Source organism: Geotrypetes seraphini, chromosome 15 (genome assembly GCF_902459505.1).
Source record: "Geotrypetes seraphini chromosome 15, aGeoSer1.1, whole genome shotgun sequence".
NCBI lineage: Eukaryota > Metazoa > Chordata > Amphibia > Gymnophiona > Dermophiidae > Geotrypetes > Geotrypetes seraphini.
In genome coordinates this window covers 12525997-12548795 of record NC_047098.1, presented here as the reverse complement: position 1 = coordinate 12548795, position 22799 = coordinate 12525997, and the positions used below count along the sequence as shown (strand labels likewise).

General features: G+C 44.0%; 1 protein-coding gene across 4 annotated transcripts in view; it reads right to left on the bottom strand.

Moving 5' to 3' along the window:
* Window positions 1-22799, bottom strand: part of PLEKHG5 (pleckstrin homology and RhoGEF domain containing G5) — a 252202-nt gene that overhangs the window by 13129 nt on the left and 216274 nt on the right. For all 4 annotated transcript variants that reach the window (XM_033922899.1, XM_033922902.1, XM_033922903.1 and 1 more), the window contains 7 exons: window positions 21532-21714; window positions 12065-12235; window positions 9764-9859; window positions 8123-8173; window positions 6186-6335; window positions 4975-5085; window positions 415-564 (listed from right to left, as the gene is read on the bottom strand). In XM_033922899.1, coding sequence (XP_033778790.1) covers window positions 415-564; window positions 4975-5085; window positions 6186-6335; window positions 8123-8173; window positions 9764-9859; window positions 12065-12235; window positions 21532-21714 — 912 coding nt within the window. The remainder of the gene's footprint in view (window positions 1-414; window positions 565-4974; window positions 5086-6185; window positions 6336-8122; window positions 8174-9763; window positions 9860-12064; window positions 12236-21531; window positions 21715-22799) is intronic.

Below are 22799 nucleotides of genomic sequence, written 5' to 3'. Positions count from 1 at the left end.
CAAAAATGACTGTTCTCTGGGGGTTGTTTTGGATTCAGGCCTGACCATGAAGCTGCAAATAGTTAAGGCCTGTTTCAACCAACTTCATACGCTCTATCGCTTGAAGTCGCTGATTTTGCCTTCTGATTTTCAGACGGTTGTGCAGGGGATTGGAGTGTCTGGAAGCCTTCCCTCTGACGTTGCAACTGGTTTCAATTTAAGAAACAGTTGAAAACTCAGTTGTTTGTTACTGCATTTTTGTGATTTATTGATTTGGCATTTGAAGAAAAGAATCTGATTAACCATGTTTGCTATTGTATTCTTACAATTTATCGGTTGACATTTGCAGAGAAGAAATTGCTTAATTATGTTTAGTTTAGTTGTTTTTTTTTTTGTACATGGTATAAAAAAGTTTTAAATAAATAAATAACCTACCATGCTTATAATAGCTTCCCTTGCTGGTGAATCATCCGTTTTCTTAAGTATAGATTTGAGCAGGAGAGGATATTTGGTGAGGCGCTGGTGAGGTTTCACAAGCATGTCACTCAGTTTCAAGCGGTTGCACTGTTTATGTTTCTCAGCCCACTGAAAACAGAAAGGAAAGCAATACTTTTATTTATAGACCACTCATAGTCTGGCTTACATTCAGGTACTAAAGCATTTTTCAATGTCTGCCCTGGTGGGCTCACAATTTATCTAATGTACCTGGGGCAATGGGGGATTTATTGACTTGCCCAAGGTCACAAGGAGCAGCATGGGTTTGAACCCACAACCTCATAATAATAATAATAATAACTTTATTCTTCTATACCGCCACAATCTTGCGACTTCTAGGCGGTTTACAATCAAGAGAGCTGGACATTCAGCGAATTACAATATGCAGAGGAAATACAGAGTACAGAAACTTCAAGAAAGCAAAATTATAGAAATGCAATTTGCTGTGCAAGAGTATAAGATATACAGTTTGGTAAGTAATGTCTGAGAGGACCTGTTTGGAATAGGCCGCACATTTCAAAAAAAAAATACAGCGAGAAATTACGATATGATAAAGATAAAGATAACAGTTTATATGTATCACAGTACCGTGAAATTCTATGCGGGCTTAAGAGGGGAGAGAGGAAAAGGGTAGGAGGTCGGGAGGACCGTTATTGAGGAGAGAGTTTACAGGTTACAATTTACATAAGAACATAAGAATTGCCACTGCTGGGTCAGACCAGTGGTCGGTCCATCGTGCACAGCAGTCCGCTCACGCGGCGGCCCTCTGGTCTAAGACCAGCACCCTAACTGAGACTAGCCCTACCAGCGCACGTTCTTGTTCAGCAGGAACTTGTCTAACTTTGTCTTGAATCCCTGGAGAGTGTTTTCCCCTACGACAGACTCCGGAAGAGCGTTCCAGCTTTCTACCACTCTCTGGGTGAAGAAGAACTTCCTTACGTTTGTACGGAATCTGTCCCCTTTCAACTTTAGAGAGTGCCATAGCTACTGTGCAAGATTTTTCAGTGCAAGTTTTTATCCGAACGCGATACATACCGATGGTCTTACGGGGGTGTCAAATGTCGGTCCTCGAGGGCCGCAATCCAGACGGGTTTTCAGGATTTTCCCAATGAAATGCATGAGATCGATTTGCATGCACTGCTTTCATTGTATGCTAATAGATCTCATGCATATTCCTTGGGGGAAATCCTGAAAACCCGACTGGATCGCAGCCCTCGAGGATCGACATTTGATACCCCTGGTAGTATCGATATACATTTCTTTGTAATCCATCGGTCATGGGAGTTAGGTGAAGAGGTCTGTTTTTATTGTTTTCCTACAGTTGATGAGTCCTCCAAGGGATCTGATCTGGGGTGGGGCAGTTGATTGCGGTGACTGGGTATGAAGTGAGAGTATCATTTGGCGGCTTGATATCAGATCTAGCCAGTCTTGTGCAAGCTGGTAAGCTTGGGGGTGGTCCAGAGTAGAGTCTGGCTGGTGCTGCCACTTAGGTAGTGACAAAGACGCTGTCCTAACCTTATCTGCCAAGTTAACCAAATATTAGCCAGTGCCCGGTTCACTTTCAGGTTGATGCACTAACCTGGATAAGGCCTGGCATGGAACATCTGTGTCTATTAATCTGTATATCTAAACTCTGAATGCTTGAAAGTGGAAGGGCGATAAGAGCAAATGGAAAACTTTACATATGATTTCAAGAAAACCAGGGATAGTCACGTGGGATCTCTTAGAGAGGAAGAGATAATGGTTACTGCGGATGGGCAGACTAGATGGGCCATTTGGCCTTTATCTGCCATCATGTTACAATGTTTCTATAACCATAGAGTTCTATGACATCACAATACAGGTGTAAAGAGCCTTAGCCAATAGAGAGAGGAGGAGATAGTGGATGCTGTGGATGGACCATTTGGCCTTTATCTGCCATCATGTTACAATGTTTCTATAACTAGCAATTTTTCTGGAATACAATCGTAATAATCAATATATGTATAATTTATACGTATTGTGAAATATAGTTAAAGGCAGAGGCTCATTCAAACTGCATCCGACAGAGGCATTGACATCACTGAAAACATGTAGAAAATCATAACGATAATAAGAATACGGAGAAAAATAAACCTCAATTGTGGGAGGTTGGGACTACACAAGTACCCAGCCCTCAACACATCATCACAGGTTTATAAAAAAAACTCCGTTTACGATTATATAGACAAAATTTTCATTCATTCAGGATCACTTTTTTTCAAATTATTTTTAAAAATTTCAATATAGATAAGGCAACTGTCCGAATGTCGAAATTTACTGATAAGAACCCCAAACTTAACTAGATTAGTAATTCACTGCCTGAATTTCGATATGTTGCCAAATGGTGGCGCTTTATAGACGATATTTTTGTCATTTGGTCTGGTACTTTACAACAACTTTTTGAATTTGCTGAAAAAATAAATCATTGTCATCATTCTATCAAATTTACTATGTCACATAGTAATGAGAGCATTAGTTTTCTAGATGTTCTCATTCAGAAGAATAATAACAGTTTGGAGACTTCTGTTTTCCATAAAAGAACTGATAGAAACACACTACTAAAATTTGATAGCATGCATCCAGCTCATCTAAAAACTAGCATCCCTTTTGCACAATTTCTTAGATACAGAAGGATTTGCAATACCAAAGAAAGATTTATACAAGAAGCAAAAATATTAGAACATAGATTGATATCGAGAGATTATCCTGCAAGATTAGTTAAAAAAGCTAAAAAACGAGCATTACATAATCCTAGAGAAACATTGCTGGATTATAAGAAGTCTCAAGTTGAAGAAAAAATCATACCTTGTGTGATTAAACAAACTCGTATGTCACCTCAGATCATTAGAAGATATAAAAAACATCTTCCTCTTCTTCAAACTTTACCTTGTTTTGAGAACAAACGATTTATTTTTTCTCAATCAAGAAATAAAAATTTGAGTGACTGGCTATGTCATACTGCTAAAGAGAAATTTATGGAAGAAGATCTTAGTAGCACACTGGGGCATAAGCCATGTGGCCACTGCTCAAATTGCAATATAATGGCTGAGGTTTCTACTTTTGTTAACCCTTCTGATGGTAAAAATTATACTCTATATCATACATCTTCATGTCAATCTACTAATATTATCTACGTAATTCAATGTCCATGTGACCTATTATATATAGGTCAAACATCACGGACTTTAACGGTCAGAATGACTGAACATAAAAGTTGTATGAATACCCGGAAGTTAACAGCGCCCATAGTAGCTCACTGTATTCAGTGCAACCATAGATTTGAAAACCTGAAATGTTGGGTGATTGAAAAACTACCCCTGTCTCAAAGGAGAGGAGATATCAGAAGAATATTATGGCAGAAAGAACAACGTTGGATCAACAGGTTACAAACGATTGAACCATTGGGGCTGAATACAACTTATGAGTGGCAACCGTTTCTTTGAATCGGGGAAAAATTTTCTTTAATGACAGCTGACAAGGTGGTCTACATAATTGCCGATGTTTGGCCTATCACGCATCACGTTTTGTGATGACGTCACGACGCCCAGTTCGTTTGATATTCGAACTGGGCGCGTCTCACAGTCCCAACTCCATTTTGAGAAGAGCCAGCGTTTGCAGAGATTGCAAGAAAGAAGGAGACGCCTGAAGATGGCAGATATCCCCTGAAGTAGCCAGTTGAGGCGAAACAGAAAGTCTTTTCTGTCGGGATTTGGAGCGGATAGTCTCCCTGGAATTTTTCACCTCTTCAGATGAGTGTTTTGTTCCCTTAAGTGCGGTTTTGTTACATCTTGTGCCTCTGAAAATTCTTGCACAAATGAAATTGAGCTGTAGCCTTCATTACTAATCTAGTTAAGTTTGGGGTTCTTATCAGTAAATTTCGACATTCGGACAGTTGCCTTATCTATATTGAAATTTTTAAAAATAATTTGAAAAAAAGTGATCCTGAATGAATGAAAATTTTGTCTATATAATCGTAAACGGAGTTTTTTTATAAACCTGTGATGATGTGTTGAGGGCTGGGTACTTGTGTAGTCCCAACCTCCCACAATTGAGGTTTATTTTTCTCCGTATTCTTATTATCGTTATGATTTTCTACATGTTTTCAGTGATGTCAATGCCTCTGTCGGATGCAGTTTGAATGAGCCTCTGCCTTTAACTATATTTCACAATACGTATAAATTATACAATGTTTCTATAACCATAGAGTTCTATGACATCACAATACAGGTGTAAAGAGCCTTAGCCAATAGGGAGAGGAGGAGATAGTGGATGCTGTGGACAAGTAGACTGTATGGACCATTTGGCTTTTATCTGCCATCATGTTTCTATGTTCTATAATGGAAAACTCTACATATGTCCTATTTTTCACACATTTCTTATAAACCCCTGCTCTTTGCCAAGACAGGATGCAGGGCGAGATGGAACCTTTGGGTCAGGAAGTTTCTGTGTTCTTCACTTTTGGCAATGCGCCATACTTACAGTTATATAAACTCGAAAGAGATCGTTATCACGCAACAGATTCCTCATGTATTCCATGCACCCTTCTTCCTCCATGCAATACTGGATGTACGGCTTGAAAAGGGTTCCAAACTTGAAAAAGCAACAAACAAGGAATCTCAACGTCAGTATCTCTCCAAAAATAAACCAAGGCGTCAACCAAGTATACCCACATCTGATAACATGTACAAAGAAATATTACAGTTTCAGGCACGACAGGAGCCCAAGACGTGCAGTCTGCGACATCCTACTTTCTCAAATTGGAGATGATCCATTACAAACAACCAGCTTGTGGTTAAATTGTTTTGAATATCGACCCAATTTTTTTTCTAATAGTTGCTTGGGTTTGTTTCTTTGACTTGGTTGAAACAATGGCTAAATACACGAGTGCTTCACATGCTCCACCTTACTCTGCACCAGAGGTTCTCAACCTCAGAAAATACTTTTGCATGGAAAGGGTGATGAACGCAAGGAATGTCCTCCCAGTGAAGGTGGTGGAGACAAAAAGTATATTTGAATTAAAGAAAGCGCGGGGCAAGCACTTTGAATCTCTAAGTGAGAGGAAGAGTTAATAGATGGCATGGATGGGCAGACTAAATAGGCCATACGGTCTTTGTCTGCCTTCATTTTTCTCTGTTTGTCCTTGAGACACACCCTGCCAGTCAGGTTTTCAGGATACTCGCAATAAATGCGGATGAAATAAATTTGTACGTATTACCTCCATCGTTTGCAAATCTATCTCGTGCATAATCATTGCTGGTATTCTGAAAATCTTTGACTGGCTAGGTGTGCGAGAACCTCTGCTCTACACTCAACTGGGCAATAAAGAGAATTTACCCATATTAATATTTCTCAGTGAAACCCACAGATACTGGTATCTTCCATTGTGTGGGGGGTGGGGGGGGGGCCTTTCCTGATTTTTATTTACACAAATTCAAGTAGACCAATGCTTCTCAACCCAGTCCCCAGGGCACACCCAGTAAGTCAGGTTTTCTGGATATCCACCAAGGAGGCAGTGTACGAAGAGATACGGTTTGAAAACACAGAAGGGACTGTCAAATCTCGTATGCTAATCTCTCTCACGATTACTCATTGTGGATATCCTGAAAACCTGATTGCCTGGGTGTACCCTGCGGACAGGGTTGAGAAGCACTGATGGGAGTGTACTGGCCAACAAAAATCAGAACTGTTACCGTTTTAAAGCCTTTCTGGAAGTCGACGGGGTTCAACAGAGACTTGGATTTCCGTGCTTTCTCCAGGACTGGTATCATGACGTTGCTCCACAGGGTCTTGTGCAGCTGAATGATCTCCCGGACATTGCTAAACAACCTGTCGGGTTCAACCTGGGCAGGAAGAAAGCCAACCTCAGTTACCATCACAACGTTTTGTCACGATTACACTGATTGTATAGCTTAGCAACAAGGTATGCCGAGCCAATCCTCCGGATATCGGAGTAAGAGAATATTGACATCATCTTCTTCATGTCCCATCCCTAAAAAAATCATTAGTACCCGTAGGGCTTCTTCTTTCGCAATGATTGCTCCAACAATATGGAATTCGTTACCATAATATTTAAGGTCCGAACAGAATTTAGGAAAATTCAAGGGTGGCCTCAAAAGCTTCTTATTTAAAGACGCATACGACTGTTTATTGATCTAAGGGACTTTCCAAGCTTATTGTCTATACTAAAATTGAATTTTCCCTTAATTAGTCCTTAATTGTTCTTTCTTTCTTTCAAATTGTATTTCTCCCCACTATCCTATTGTTTCATGTAAGTAAAGTTATGTCATTAATAGTTTTTTAACTGGACCCCTTTTTAAATTTTTACCGTAAAACGCTTAGAATTTATGATTAGCATTTTATCAAATTTTTAATAAACTTGAAACTTGACATGGAGCTTCTGCTGGCTATGCTGTATGTTCCGATTCTCGTAAATCCTTTAACATGTTTACACATCAGATATAAAAATAAAACATCTCTGGTTCAAAAATAAATAAATTTTGTGAAAAATAAAAGAGGTGGAGGAATTCAGGTTGTTCAATTGAGGTGCTACCAATTTCTACTTATTTATATAAAATTTCTAACCCACTTGAACCTAAGCAGTTTGCAAAATAGATAGATAGACATCAGATAACATGCAAACAAAAAATTATGGAGCTAGTTTTAATCCATATAAACGACAGGCTTGATAAATCTGAGGAGGGCAATTTGGAAAATCGATTTACTCGGGTCAACTGACTCTCCGAAAACTGCCCTCACTCAGTTCTGTCAAAGGAATATAATGACTTTCAGAGCGTCTATACCAGGGGTAGGCAATTCCGGTCCTCGAGAGCCGGAGCCAGCTCAGGTTTTCAGGATATCCACGATAAATATGCACGGGATAGATTTACATCTCAAGGAGGCAGTGCATGCAAATCCATCTCGTACATATTCGTGGTGGAGATCCTGAAAACCTGGCCTGGCTTCGGCTCTCGAGGACCGAAACTGCCTGGCCCTGGTCTATACTATTAGCCAGACTTAAGAGAGGCATTCCTAGAGGGCATGATTTGAAAACACAGAAAAGACTGCCATATCTACAGTATACATAGTAACATAGTAGATGACGGCAGATAAAGACCCGAATGGTCCATCCAGTCTGCCCAACCTGATTCAATTTAAATTTTTTTTTTTTTCTTCTTAGCTATTTCTGGGCGAGAATCCAAAGCTTTACCCGGTACTGTGCTTGGGTTCCAACTGCCGAAATCACTTATTTCTTGTATACCGCTATACCGTGAGGTTCAAAGCGGTTTACAGTAGATACTACTTTTTAGCAAAAAGCTGCCCGCAAAATGCAAGTCACAAAATCCAAAACACCTAAGAGCAGTTTTTAAAGGAAAATACACATTAGTCCTTTTACTAAGGTGCGGTAGCCGATTTAGCACGCGCTAACGCGTCCATAGGATATAATGGACGCGTTAGCGTTTTGCATGTGCTAAATCAGCTTAGTAAAAGGACACTACGGGTCTGTGGGACTTTCCATCTAGGCAGAACATCTGAAAATTTCCCCTCACAGAAGGGTTTCCAGTAGCCCCCCCCCCCTTAAGCACATCATCATGCCCTTTAAACTGCTGAGATTTTAATGTTTTCTTACCTCACACAAGATCCCCGAATCCTGTAGGTTTATTAGACAGCAAAGGAAAAGCTGAAAGGAGAAATCACAGAACAGATTTTATTCGTTTGAGATTACTGATAGACTTCTGAACAAATAGTAAGGCAGTGGAGCACACTGGAATTAAGAGAGCTGCTGAATTCAACTTCGGCCCTACAATATTGGGGGGTGGGTTCAGAGCTGGATAATTGCGGTTTTTCGGCATTCGCGGTCCGGCTCTGCCCGTATCCCCCGCGAATGACGAGGGAGAAGTGTATAGTTCTTTTGAACAAGGTGCTAGTGTGTGTCATTCAAATAAGTGAAATAATTTGGAATAAATCCCACTTATCTCTCAAAGCAGCTGAACAGGGATTTATTCCCCCTTTTTTTATTTTTTGCCATTGAAAATTATTTCACTTATTTGAATGACACACACTAGCACCTTGTTCAAAAGAACCATACACAGTGATGGGGCGGTGGGTTCGGCTATATTACATGTTTCCGAGTGTATGTGACAAAAAATATAGAATCTCTTTGTAGATAATCTATCCAACACCACCCTTCTTGGGAGTTCTCTATCGCATCGATACTTTATAGGACTTTTGACCTCCTAGTCTGTATGAATATTTAATAACATCATAAGAACATAAGAAGCTGCTTCCGCTGGGTCAGACCAGAGGTCCATCGCGCCCAGCAGCCCGCTCCCGTGGCGGCCCATCAGATCCATGACCTGTAAAGTGATTTTTGTCTGAAACCCTTCATTCCCCTTTTCCCTTCTATCTATTAACCTTCTTAGTCCTATCTCTATCCCTATCAGCCCCCCTACTTCTTTTACTTTATTGTGACTAAGTCATGAGAGGGGCATGGGCAGGACGGGGGAGGGGGGTGTTCCCCCCCACAATTTATAAACAAGTGTTTCCGAAGTCGGTCCTAGAGCACTCGCTTGCCAGTCAGGTTTTCAGGATATCCAAAATGAAATATGCATGAAAGAGATTTACATACAATGGAGGCTGGGCATGCAAATCAATCACTGTGGGTAGCCTGAAAACCTGGCTGGAAAGGGAGTGCTCCAGGACCGACCTGGGAATCACTGCTATAGAATACCTGTATCTGCATGCCTAACTGTCATCAGATGAGCTCCAGCATATACACGTGTGTGCTCTTGCAGCTGTGAGGCAGGGTTTTGGCACTTTCACAGTACTTCCCTGGCTCATGCCATAAGCGGGCCCTGACAAGCACTGGCTTAGCGAGGGTGAGAGGTGCCCTTCCTTCCCTAGGCTTCCCCCCCCCCACTCCCCCTGCCGTGTGCGCACTACATTCTTACCCCGTATCTCTTTTAACTTCTCCAATGCGAGCAGCATCACCAACTTGCTGCCAGCCCTGGCGTTCCCTCTGATGTCATTTCCTAGGCCCGGGACCCGGAAGTGATGTCAGAGGGAGAGGCAATGCTGGCGCAAGCAGCTGCTTGGAGTTGCTGCTCGTGCCAGCGACGAGACAAAGGTACGTTGGGTGGGGAGTGAAGATGCATGGTGGGGGGAGGAGTGGGGCGCCCAGTGCGGACTATCCCCCCTTACCACGCCACCGCTGACAAGTGACTAGAGGAGCACCTCGCATATTGTTACAACCAGCAAATGAAAAACTCACATCCGTGATGACTTTCAGTTTCTTGATGTATGTGGCCTCCGTGTGCAGCAGCTCCCAGACGGCCTCTTGCTGATGGCACTGCCGACGGGTCAAAGCCTGCGGAAAGAAAGTCAAAACCCAACCAGGCATTAGGGATCATAACAAGGACCTGCCCTGCAGCCCATCAAAGCCAATTGCCTGCTGATAAGATTTCACTTGAACTGGTTTGAAAATATATATATATATATATATACAGTGGTGCCTCACACAACGAACTTAATTCGTTCCAGGAGCAAGTTTGTTATGCGAAAAGTTCGTTATGTGAAACGCGTTTTCCCATAACAATATATGTTAAAAAAAATAATTCGTTCTGCAGCATAAAATATGCTAAGATGACATAAAAAAAGATAAATTTGTCAAAATGGTGAAAATGGTGGTCTTGCTGAGGCCAAACTCTTTGACGAGGTCACACTGTTTTACCCCACATTCACTCCTTCTAATTATTTCCCGTTTCATTTCAACAGAAATCACCTTCCTGCTTTTTTTAAAAGCCATGATATATAAAAAATATTGAGTTTATCTTAAAAGGACGACTGTATACAGTGAGAGAGGGCAGTTAAGCGCAGTGACTAACGACTGCCTGCAGTGCCTGCGCGGAAGGATGCAATACATCGGCAGCTCGGGCGACTTCGTTGTGTGAAACGAAGTTCGTTGTGTGAAACGAAGTTCGTTGTGTGAAACGAAGTTCGTTGTGTGAAACAAAGTTCGTTGTGTGAAACGAAGTTCGTTGTGTGAATCAAGACATGAAGTTCGTTGTGTGCAGCGTTCGTTGTGCGAGGCGTTCGTTATGCGAGGCACCACTGTATATATTTGTCAATCAACAGGATATATAGCTGTTCAAAGAGATGATTGAGATATGTGACCTTTCATTCCAGTAAAATAAGAGAAATTTACACGAGACCTCCACCATTACAGAATATTACACTGCGTTGTTTCATATTCACCCCCCCCCTCCAAAAAAAAAAGGTATATTTTGCTTATCACAGGTGCAAACCTAGGCCTATAAACGCCTACACAAGGATTACTCATTTCTTCCAGGTGTTTGGTGCAATATAACCTACTTTATGGACACTTTAGAATACAAGGAACAAAAAGGAGATACAGAAGTCTGCTCATGTAGCCCAGTCTGGTGGATCAATGGCAGGGCTGTGCAAAGGAACCTGGGTTTGACCTCTGGGTGGGTTAGGGAGAGGAGAGAAGGCTCCTAATTATTATTGTTGCAGTTGTCCACATCTCACCGTGTCTGAGCAGGTAGAACTGACGTTTCGGCCATCACGCTGTGGGCTTTCTTGAAGGCTGAAACGTCGATTCTACCGACCCAGACGTGGCAAGACCTGGACGACTGCAACCATCTGTAATTCCTTAAGGCGCTAGGACTCGAGCACAAGTCGATGGCCCCCTAAGTACATAGCCCTTGAGGGAAACCGCCCCAACCTTGCCGGCGAGGCCGAGAACTTTTCTGCAGCCCCTCGTAGTTTTTGGAACGGTTTTGCAACTTTCAATTTTATTTTCACCTAGGTAATTAATATCAGGGAGGGGTGTGAAGATTGAAAACTGCCCTCCCCCCTCTGCAGGTAAAAGTCCCCATATTGTAACCCAGTGTGGGTACTTTCACCCATGCCGTAAAGAGATGTGGTCAACGGCAGATGACACGGGAGGATTTCATGACGACAAGCAAAACAGATATCAAGTTTTGAGGGTACTGAAGTACATATGGTACAGGCTGGCCCCACATTTTCAAAGGGGAATGCCAAAGGGAGTTTCCTTTGAAACTCTGACGGCAAGCCTGCAGGTCCAAAGGGTGACGGGACAAAAGCGCGCGAGACTTCAGCATGCCAACATTGCAGCGCCGAAAATTCGGCGCAAGACACCAGCGCACCGCCTAAAAAGTGACTTTTAAAGAGCTCCGACAGGACGTGTGGGGGGATGAATCCCCCCACTTTACTTCAGACTATTCGCGCTGCCGTTGTGGGGGTGGGGGTAGGGTGCAACCCCCCCCTTATAGAGAAAACTTAACTTTTTCCTAAAAAATCGGGAAAAAGTTAAGCTTACTCTATAATGGAGGATTTCACCCCCCAAACCCCCCCAACAGCAGCGTGAAGAGTATGAAGTAAACTGGGGGGGGCTCCCCATTCACACCCCGCGTTGGAACGCTTTAAAAGTCACTTTTTAGGCGGCGCGCTGAAGTCTCGCGCGCGAATGACTATGAACCGATCCAAAGTAGGCAGAGCTACACTTTGCCCCCCCCGTGTGCATATTTACCTCAGGAACCTCGATGATTTCCTGCCAACTGCTTTCAAGACACAGATTTGAGTCGTCTCCCTCCTCTTCCCATGAATCTTGATCAAAGCAGAGCTGCTGTGGCAGTTTGGGAAGTCCGAACATGCTGTAGACGTGCAATCTGCTCTCTAGCTGCTCCATCTTGTCCAGCTCCTAGTTCAGAGAACCACAGAAAAGGTCAGGGATACACAGTTGCTCAAACCTGAAACTTTTCTCACATCAGGCAGCATTATCTAATCTAAACCTTAAGTTTATATACCGCATCATCTCCATGAGTATGGAGCTCGACACGGTTTACAAGAACTTAAAATAGTAGATGGAGAAGAAGAAAAAGGATTACATGAACTTTTGTGAAGAAGGGAGGAGAAAAAGGGGGGGAGGATAGAGTTACAATTTGATGAAAAGCCAGGTTTTCAGTTGTTTGCGGAATAATTGAAGGGAGTCCAGGTTCCGCAACGGGATGGTGAGGTCGTTCCAAAGACCTGTGATTTTGGAGAGAAGGGATTTTCCCAGTTTGCCTGCATAGTGGATGCCACGTAGAGAGGGGAAGGCTAGTTTATACTAGAGAATAACACGGTGACAAAATTCATCACCGTTCCCGTCCCCGCGGATAACCGCGGGAAACCATCTTCATGTCATTCTTTAAGGAGAGAGGGAAGAATCAGAGTATAATTGGGCACAACCACTGACCCGCAAGCTTTGCTTTGAAGAATGCTGGTGTAGAAGGACTGAGGTTGAAATAGACACTAGAAAATGACATGGGATTATTTCCCGCGGTTATCCGCGGGGACGGGAACGGTGATGAATTTTGTCACCGTGTCATTCTCTAGTTTATACCTTTGGGCAGTTCTGGAGGAGTCATTATGGGTAAAGATCTAGAACAATTACTTACGCCTACTTCTTAATGGGGAATTTAGGAAACGCCCAAAAACATATCTAGGTAGCTGACCCGTACAATTCTTACTCCACAATAACTGATCCCTAGAGCTCTTAATCACTAACTTTTAACTCTGTTAAGTCCACTCAATTTGTTCCATCTTTTAAACATTGTAAACCGCATAGAACTTCACGGTCCTGCGGTATATAAACTGTTTTAATTAATGGTCAAGCATTATGTATTTCTTTCTTGCTTGTGTAAATGTGCTGTGGAGATCTTGGGGGAGGGGAAGTTGTTAGGCATTCGAGGGGGTTATTCTTAAATATTGCACCTCAGGTATTGCATTGCCATTATAAAAGCTTATGTGGACCACTCTGAATTGACTATCCAGTCATCAGTAGCGGTATAGAAGCTTTCGATAAACAAACATATATATCTAATCTAATCCTTAGGTTTGTATACCGCATCATCTCCACGTTCGTAGAGCTCGACGCGGTTTACAGTAGGAGAAATAGGAAGGAACTACAACAGAGGGTTAGAGGTAGAAGTGTGAAGAAAATTTACAGGACTTGGGATGCCAAGATATAAGAGTTTCCTTGATTCCTAAGTTGGAGGGAGACTTACATTTTTTGAGAAAAGCCAGGTTTTCAGATGTTTGCGGAAAACTTGGAGAGAGCTCAAGTTCCGAAGAGGGGAGGTAAGGTTGTTCCAGAGCTCAGTGATTTTGAAGTGGAGGGAGGTCCCTAGCTTTCCTGTGTGGGAAATGCCTTTTAGCGAGGGGAAGGATAGTTTTAATTTGTGGGAGGATCTGGTGGTATTAGGGTTTGAGGAATTCCAAGAAAGAGGGATAAAGGGATATGTGGGAAAAAACACTATAGGCTCATAATCAAAAAACATAGATGTCCAAAAAACATCCTAAATCCGCCCTTGGACGTCCTAATTGTAAGGACCCGATAATCCACTGTTTATTCCTACGATAAGCCTCTTGCTAGGTACTTGGGACCTGGGTTGGCCACTGTTGGAAGCAGGATACTGGGCTTGATAATAATAATAATTAATAATTAATTTGTTCTTTTATACCGCCATTACCAAAAGTTCTAGGCGGTTTACACCATAAGAAACTGGACAGTCGGCGAAATACATTCATACCATAAAAATAAAATCGCACAATAAAAGTTAAAAACATGATTACAATCTTAAAAATACCCAACTAAGACTACGACGGGAGCTCAGGGCAGCCATTTCCTGTGCGCGATCTGCACGGGGCAGGAGCGTGGGAAGATCGCTCCTGCCCCAAAAACCCGCTAGACCACCAGGTAAGGCTTAAGCGGGGGCTTACAGGGTTTAAAATAGCCTGAAAAAAGAAAAAGGAATTTTTGGTTTAAAATTGCGAATAAGTGAATCCGTAGATATGGAAACCGTGAATATGGAGGGGGAAGTGTAGTTGTCTTTTACCTTTAATTTCCTTTAGATCTATATACACATCCAGGGATGGGTGGGAGGGGGGGTTATCTCTTGTTTTATTCCTTGATTGAATGTACTGGAAGGGAGGGGGGAGGGTAATTCATTTTGTATTGTTTTTGATCGATTGTAGTGCTGATTCTGATTATTAATGTATGTATAATTTTCTGCACTCTGTATTAGCCTTGAAAATTTAATAAAGATTTTTTTTAAAAACCCACAAAACCCCAGTGCATGAGCCCTTACCATCACCTATTTTGTAGGCAGTACAGGCTCACGCGTTAATCAGTGAGCACGTGGCAATCTGGCAGTGCTGATTAGCATAGACACGCCCACTCTCCACCCCCATGAAACACCCCCCTCTCCCCTTCAGTGATAAAATGAATTTTACTGTTTAGCATGCTGGTAGCAAGTACTGTACACATGTCAAAAGGGCCATGGGATGCTCTAGCGTACCCCGTAGTACACCATTTTGAGCCACAGTAAGAATGCGTTCATACTTACCACAGCTTGGTAAAAGGGCCCCATATGAAACTAAACAAACTGAAAATCTTTGTCCTGCACCGCTGTAATTTAAGGGCTGTGACTGCAGGAAGCAGCCTCTGGTGCAAGACCCCCTTGCTGAGGTTGGAAAGAGATAGAAGCCAGGCGAAGAATCCTCAGGAAGTTGTGAATGAAGGCTTTAGAGCAGTGTTTTTCAACCTTTTTACACCTATGTTCCGGCAGAAATAAAAGAATGATTCTGTGGACCGGCATCGGTCCGTGGACCAACAGTTGAAGAACACGGGGCTAAGTCGTGGGTCAGACCCCGCCCATCTCTACCCAATCTCCACCCCAGACACCGCCCCCATAAAAGTACTAATTGCACCTTGCACGTCCCGTGCCTCATCTGGAAGCCTTCCCTCTGGCGTTACAACGTCAGAGAGAAGGCTTCTGGTTCAGGCGCACAATGCCTATAGGAGCCACTGCCCGTGGCTTTGTGCACTGAATCAGTTAGGAAGAGGGAGCTGGCTCGAAGATAACGCCGCATCGATCGCACCATGGAACAGCGGTTGAAGAACACTGTTTTGGGCCTGATGCACGTGCTGGCCCTGTGGACCGGCAGGAAATTCCTGTGGACCGGCACTGGTCCGTGGACCGGTGGTTGAAGAACACTGCTTTAGAGCACCAAATGTGAATCCTTCTCCCGCCTGAGCTCGACTGTGGGAGCCGGCTTCAAATTTAACTACATATAAGGGTCTCATAGATCAGAAACCCAGCTTAAAAAAAGGCCTTGCTGTCAAGATAACAACCTTCTATGTTATGTGATAACCAGAGTTCATGGAGGGAAGCGAGGTGGATTTCATAACAGAATACAGGGCTTTATACAGTTTTGACCATTTTGCTCACTGAGTTGCCCTCAAAAGATACCCCTTTTTCCTTGCTACTCTGCTGCTGATAGAAGATGCTAGGTGTTTTTCTGAGGCAGACAATAGAAACGCAGAAGGGTGCAGGCTGTTAACTGCGGAGCCAACAATGAATGTAAATCAGAGGCAGCAAAGCCAATGTGATTAACCGAGTGACCAGGAACAATTTCAAAGATGCCAGGGATCCCCCTCTTTGTTAGGGGCAATGCTCATCCTAGGAGGTTCGGAGGACAGCCTAAGGGACTGTCCTTCAAAAGAACAGCTGGCCTGAGTGGGTGAGGGGCTGAATGGGCGAGCAACAGACGAGCGGCAACGGGGAGACGAGGAGAGAAAAGCTTGACACCAGGGAGATGGAGCACGCTGCAGACTACCAGCAGAACAAAAAAAGCACTTTGCAGAGGAGATAAAACCATTTCTTAAGCATTGCTTGAGGGCATGGGGGGGAGGAGGATTAATTTCCCATCACAGGTTTGTGCATCTCTCAACCAAAGGGCAATATAGAACACTGCCAGATCCCGTCAACTGTCCATTCTATTGACCATTCTGGTGATGGCGTCAAAATCGCGCAAGACAATCGCGCGCAGACAAAGCCGGGCCGACAATCGCGTGCAGGACATCAGTGCGCCGGATTTAAATGGAATTTTAAAGCGCTCCAAGGGGGTGTGTGTAGGGGGGGAATCACCGCACTTAACTTAGTAGTGTTGGCGCTACCGTTGGCGATGGGGGGTGGGGGGGAACCCCCTCATTACAGAGGAAACTGAACTTTTTCTCTAAAAAAGTAGGGAAAAAGTCTGTTTCCTCTATAATGGGGGGTTCCCCCCTCCAACACCCCCACAAGGGCAGCGCCTATGTAGAAGGCGAAGGCCCCTTCGTGGTCGATGGCTCCGTCGAGGACTCCATGAACAGCGATTCCCACAAGATGCAACGGCGCTTGAAAGCACGTGCGGTGAGTGTGGAACAAGGCCGGCACGATTTCGGGAGATGTTCAGGCCCGAGACACCGAATACAGCGTCGATGAGGGTCCGTTAGCGAAATCGTGCGCTGGCACTTCGCACACTTTTTAAAACCGGTGATAGGCCGGGACATAGGCCGAAAAAGCTCCGCTGCGAGATCAAAGCCACGGGGCTGCGGCCACGTGGCCTGCCCGGTCGAACGGAACGAAGAAATTTTTTTTTTTTAAAACAATAAAACACGACGAAAGTCAGCGATTAAGATCAAATAAAACCAAAACCGCGGACTTAGAAGGCACAAGTGAAGAAAACTTCATGCAGAGAGTCGAAGACTGACTTCTCAGCTCCGCGGAAAAATAAGAACTGAGGAGACATGCCCGGTGCATCGGGCGGGAAGGCACTCGCGCATGCGCGGTGCGGGCAACTCAAAACTTTGAGTTTTCTTCAAAGAAGCGTCCGCATCGGGGCTCTATTGAATCAAGTCACTCATTAGTGAGAATACCTGCCTGCTTGTCCTGGGATAATACTTATTAACCTGGAAATCACAGTGAACTCCTATTGGGGTACATTAGCGATTCATAAATATTAATGTAATGTCTCCCAATCAAGATGCTCCATTTTAGAAGATGATGAAGGTGCGAAAGAGATGCAGCTGGACGCCTTCCCAGACCAGGCAGACTGGTCTGCGGGGAGGTAGGGACTAGCTGCATTGGAGGTTCTCTGGTCCAGGGTCTCCTATGCCCTTTGCCTGGCAATTGAGCCGACTTGGGCAACAAAGTCCTCTGAGGTGAAGTGATGCACTTCATCTCAGTTGACCCTGAAGTATATTCAAAGAAATGCAAAGCAAGTAAATAAACCAAAAAAAAAAAAGCAGCAGCTTAATACCAAAGTTAACATATTGAGAGACACAGTAGGATTTGTTTTGTCGGACTTGTATTTGCTGTTTTGATTTTGGGAATGTTGTGCATTTTGTCAGTTTTAGGTGGTTTTGTTTTGTTGCATTTAACCGAGTTTGTTTTTGGTTGTTTTTTTTTTTTTTTTTTGGGGGGGGGGGTTGTCTCTTCTATGGGAGCAACTGGCTGAAGCAGCCTGGACAACTCTTCTTGTTGATTTCTGGCCAGGACTATGAGCCAGTTTCTAGGTGGCTGGGTAACCTGGCGCCCAGGAATTTTAAACCACCACTACCCTTTGGACTATTTTGGAGGTTCAAGTTCAAATGGCGCCGTGTCCCCCTGAAAGCTGGAATGGCAGAACTCGCTTGTTCCAAATCTCTCCCACTTGCAAGACGTTCTTCTTCAAACTCAGATTCTATTGACGAAGCCCTTCCTCTTGCAGAGTTAAATAGCTGGGTTGGCATCTGTTACTCATTAAAAGGACGGCATTTGAAAAGCAGACAAAAAGAAACAAGCCAAATATAGAAGTGAAATGAATGATCTTTCTTCTTAATAGCACCACTATTTGGGTTATCGGCTTTGAAGCTAGATGCTTGATAAGACATTGATTTTGCCTTTGCAGGCAATCCTCCAGGCGGGATCAAATCGAGAACTGACAACATGTTACCGGCTGCTTGTTATCGCTTGCAATTATGTTTTCACCTCCCTGTCTAAATACAACAAAAGGCAGCTCATGACTCACGGAGACCTTTTTTTTCTCATTCTGACCCATTAACAACCCAGATTAGCTCAGTTATAGACGAGGGGAAAAGGCTGTTTGATAATCCAAGCAAACACATCGGAAACTTTACTCAATAAATGCACCCCCTGAGGTTTTGATGTGTGAAAATCTGATCTTAGTACACATAAGGGCCGATTCTCGAACCATGCGTCTCGATTTTAGGTCCGGCAGCTAATAGGGACGCATGTTTGTTTTGGAAAAAATGCTGCCGAGGAAGGCCTCTGTGGTGCGTCTACGGAGATGGTGGGGCTACATTTAAAGCGTCTGTCTGGGAGTGCAGACCTGCGCTGGGTGATTGAAACGCTAGCGGCGACTGCCGCTTCCTACTCGATAGACGATACCGGCATCCTCTACAGAATCAGGCCCAAACTAGAGAGTTGCGCGGGGATAGAAATCCCACCCATCCCCACCAGGATCCTCTCCGTCCCCACCTGTCCCCGCCAGGATCCTCTCCATCCCCATCCGTCCCCACAGGATCCTCTCTGTCCCCACCCGTCTCCGCCAGGATCTGGCCCAAACTAGAGAGTTGCGCGGGGATAGAAATCCCACCCATCCCCACCAGGATCCTCTCCGTCCCCACCTGTCCCCGCCAGGATCCTCTCCATCCCCACCCGTCCCCACCAGGATCCTCTCTGTCTCCACCCGTCTCCGCCAGGATCCTCTCCGTCCCCACCCGTCCCCATCAGGATCCTCTCCGTCCCCACCAGGATCCTCTCCATCCCCACCTGTCCCCGCAAGGAATTACCTCCATCCCCGCCTGTTCCCATAAAAAGCAGCAATTACTTCTGACAGGATCATCAGTTCCACAGTTTCTTTTGTGTTTGCGCTGCTGTTTTCCTTGTGGAATCTCTTTGGTGGAACCCTTTTTTTGTTTTCTGTTCAGGTAATTAACTTATAAACCCCCTCTTTTACTAAGGCTGACGTGTCCATTATATTATATGGACGAACCCTGCTTCCAAAGTCTTCCATTCCCATGGGAGTCCCGTGGGCCAGAGGGGGGTCTCCGTGGGAGTCCCGTGGGTTAGGGGGATTCCCGTGGGACCCCTGCGGGACCCGCGGGATTCCCACGAACCCCATTCCCATGCAGACCTCTAGCCCAAAGGGGCTCATTCTCAAACTGTGCGCCTCAATTTTAGGCGGTGGCAGGCATCCTACCGTCGTTCGGCAGTCAATTGGGATGCATGTTTTTATAATAAATGCTGCTGAGGCAGGACGCACGCAAGGAAGGCGTCTGTGGTGTGCCTACGGAGACGCACAGGTATGCTTAAGCACGTCCAAGGCGGGACATGGTTTCGCCCAGAAGTGGCCTTGGGTAGGTTTAAGCATCGGTACTCCTCTCTGTAGATGGGAGACAAGATGCCTTAAATGTAGGCCTGAAAAATGCCAGCCTACATTTAAGGTGTCCTGATTCCAACTGACACGTGATTGGCGGCTGCTTCTTAGGCGCCCTATGCAGAATCAGGCCCAAAATGTAGAAATGGGGTAATTCTACAAGACGGACACCAAACATTTAGGTGTCAAGAACACACATATGTAAATGACCCCCTATGGAGATAGTGGTTTGTGAATGAACCCCGGATGGTCGGGGTTTTCAAGATTATTTATTTATTTAAAAATTTGTACCCTGCCTAAAAACATCTAAGCGGTTTCCAATTAACATTCACGGACCTTTTAAAACCAAAAATTACATACATATATGATAGTACATCTTAATATCTGCCCTATTTCTCAGCCCTCTCACTCCTTCACATAAAAACACAAATAAATGAGTAGTAATTTTTTAAAATATTGCTCTCCCTTTACACTACCGCATTTGCGTGGCAAGGCATTCCAAAGTTTTATCCCAGCTGATGAAAACATTGCTTTTCTTATCTTTACGTGGCATTGTAGGGTAAAGACCTAGATCAACTGCTTTCGCCCACTACTTATGAGGAATTCAGAAAACGTCTAAAAACTCAACTGTTCCTAAAGTATCTAGACAACTGACCCACTCATCTTCTCTCTCCTCCATAGTGTCTCCTCTGTCCTATTATCACTTTCTCCTCAACAACGCATTTCCGGTCCTATTAACTCTCCTTCTTCTCCCCTCTTAAGTTCAATCATTTTGTACCTCACTTAATCTTTTGTAAACCGCATAGAACTTAACGGTATTGCGGTATATAAACTGTTATTATTATTATTACCCTGGCTGCTTTATCCACTGACAATCTCATATTACTTTCAGATCTCAATACCCTCTTAGGATGGTATACTTTCAATAAAACATGGAAACATGTAGGGGCCACATCATATACCATTTGATGGATTATTGACATCTCTAATGAATATGCAGGAGGCAGATTTGCATGCATGTCACCTCTATTTTATGCAACTCTGTCTCCTGCATATTCATTAGGGATATCTTGACAACCCGACTGGCTGGCGGTCCCCCAGGACAGGTTTAAGAACCACTACACTATTCTATAAACAGCACTCAACTCGGCTGGATGCCAATGTCAAAATGGCTGCTGGGACCTCCCACAACACTCTTTTGAGGATGCCTCAGGAAGTCTTGGCAGCCATTTTGATTCAGTGGCAGCAATGGGCAGGAATGAAAGGGATCCATACCTGCCCTTAAAGAGGCTACCAGAGTTTGTTAAGGTAGACTCAGGGAGGTCCTACAGGGTGGATGGGCAGCCCAGGAGGGTCAGGTCTCTGTTGGGGAGGGGAGGGGGACAACTTTGTGACCCATTTTCTGCAGGGTGAGGGCTTTTTCTCCCGGGGCAGGGGGCGAGCAGGGAGAGCAAGTTATTTTCGGTTTTGGCTCCCGTTCTGGTTGAAACCGACTGATGAATTTCGATTATGGATTTGGTTTTGGCTGGAACCAAAACCACTGATTTTGGTCAATCTCTAACTCTCAATACATCAACTAATTGAAATCTGAAAAAACATTCACATACAATTGAGCCAACATTTAGATTAAAAATATTTCAGACCAGGTCCAAGCTACCAATCTTAGAATCCAAGTACACTGAATTCCTTCATTCAGAGATCCAAACTGAGCTAGAAGATTCACCCAACTCTATTATATAGATAACTTACCCTTCCAAATGGTCCAGTAGTGCCAGAACCAAAAAACCCACTGAAGCGGCTGGCGGCTCTGTTCTTCCAAGTGTCAATGCCGTTATTGGGTAGGGAGCAGCTAAAACCTTGCAGCGAATCTTGAACAGGGATGCTCGAGTCACCAAGGAATTCGTTCATGTTCTTCCTCCTCCTCCCAGGGGCCTGAAATATAAAAATCAGACAGTGGGAAGATGCCACTAAAATAGTATAAAATGCAACAGGAGACAAATCTAAATACTCTGATCTGAGTTCACGAGCTGCATGCCAGTTATGCTTACTGGCATCTGATATACTGCCCTATCCTGGAGAATTTTAGGGCAGTGTACAGTTGGTGTTTTTTTTTTTCCTATCACGTACACTAAGTATTTTCCCCTAACTATCCCAGCAGGCTCATAATCTAACTATAGTACCTGAGACGATGGAGGGTTAAGTGCCTTGCCCAGGGTCACAGGGAGCAGTGCTGGGATTGAACCTGCAACCTCAGGGCGCTGAGGGCGGCAACTCTAACCACTAGGCCACTCCTCCACTGAGCTGACGAGCTGCACGCTAGATAGATTAAGGTTGCCAGATTTCCTCTATGAAAAAAAAAGAGGCCACCTGGCCCTGCCCTGTTCCACCTCCAGCTCCGCCCTCACACGAACCTAAGAGCTATTCTGTAACTATGCTTAGAGACACCAAGTCTGAGCGGAGCATGGGCAAGACTCAAGTTTACACATGCAACTTACCGAATGCATTTAAGGTGCAATCATTGGTTCCACCAGCTCCTCTCCTAAAGTCACTTCGTTGGCTTCCCATCCGTTTCCAAATACCATTCAAACTCCCCTTACTGACCTACTTGTCTGTCTGTCCGAGTTAGATTGTAAGGCAGGGACAGTCTGGCCACACAACTAATCACCAGAAATTGGAAAAATTGGGATAGACTGAATTTTACTTTTTGGTGGGAAACAATTTGTTTATATTACCGTTATGAAAGAATGTTAGCGGAGCAATTTGGGAAAATTAGGAATTTTAAAGAAATTTGGAGTCCATCGGAGTCATTCGTTAAATACCTTAATGTACCAGAATTGATCTTAGCTCCACGGGCATCCAGGAAGGGAGGTGGGAGGGATGGGTAAGTTTCAAGTTTATTGGGATTTGTTATCTACGCAATATCATATATTTCAATGCGTATAACAATTGTTTTTAAAATAACAATTAACAAATTGGGGAGGACAAAACAAGATAATATAGACAAATTTTGGCATTCT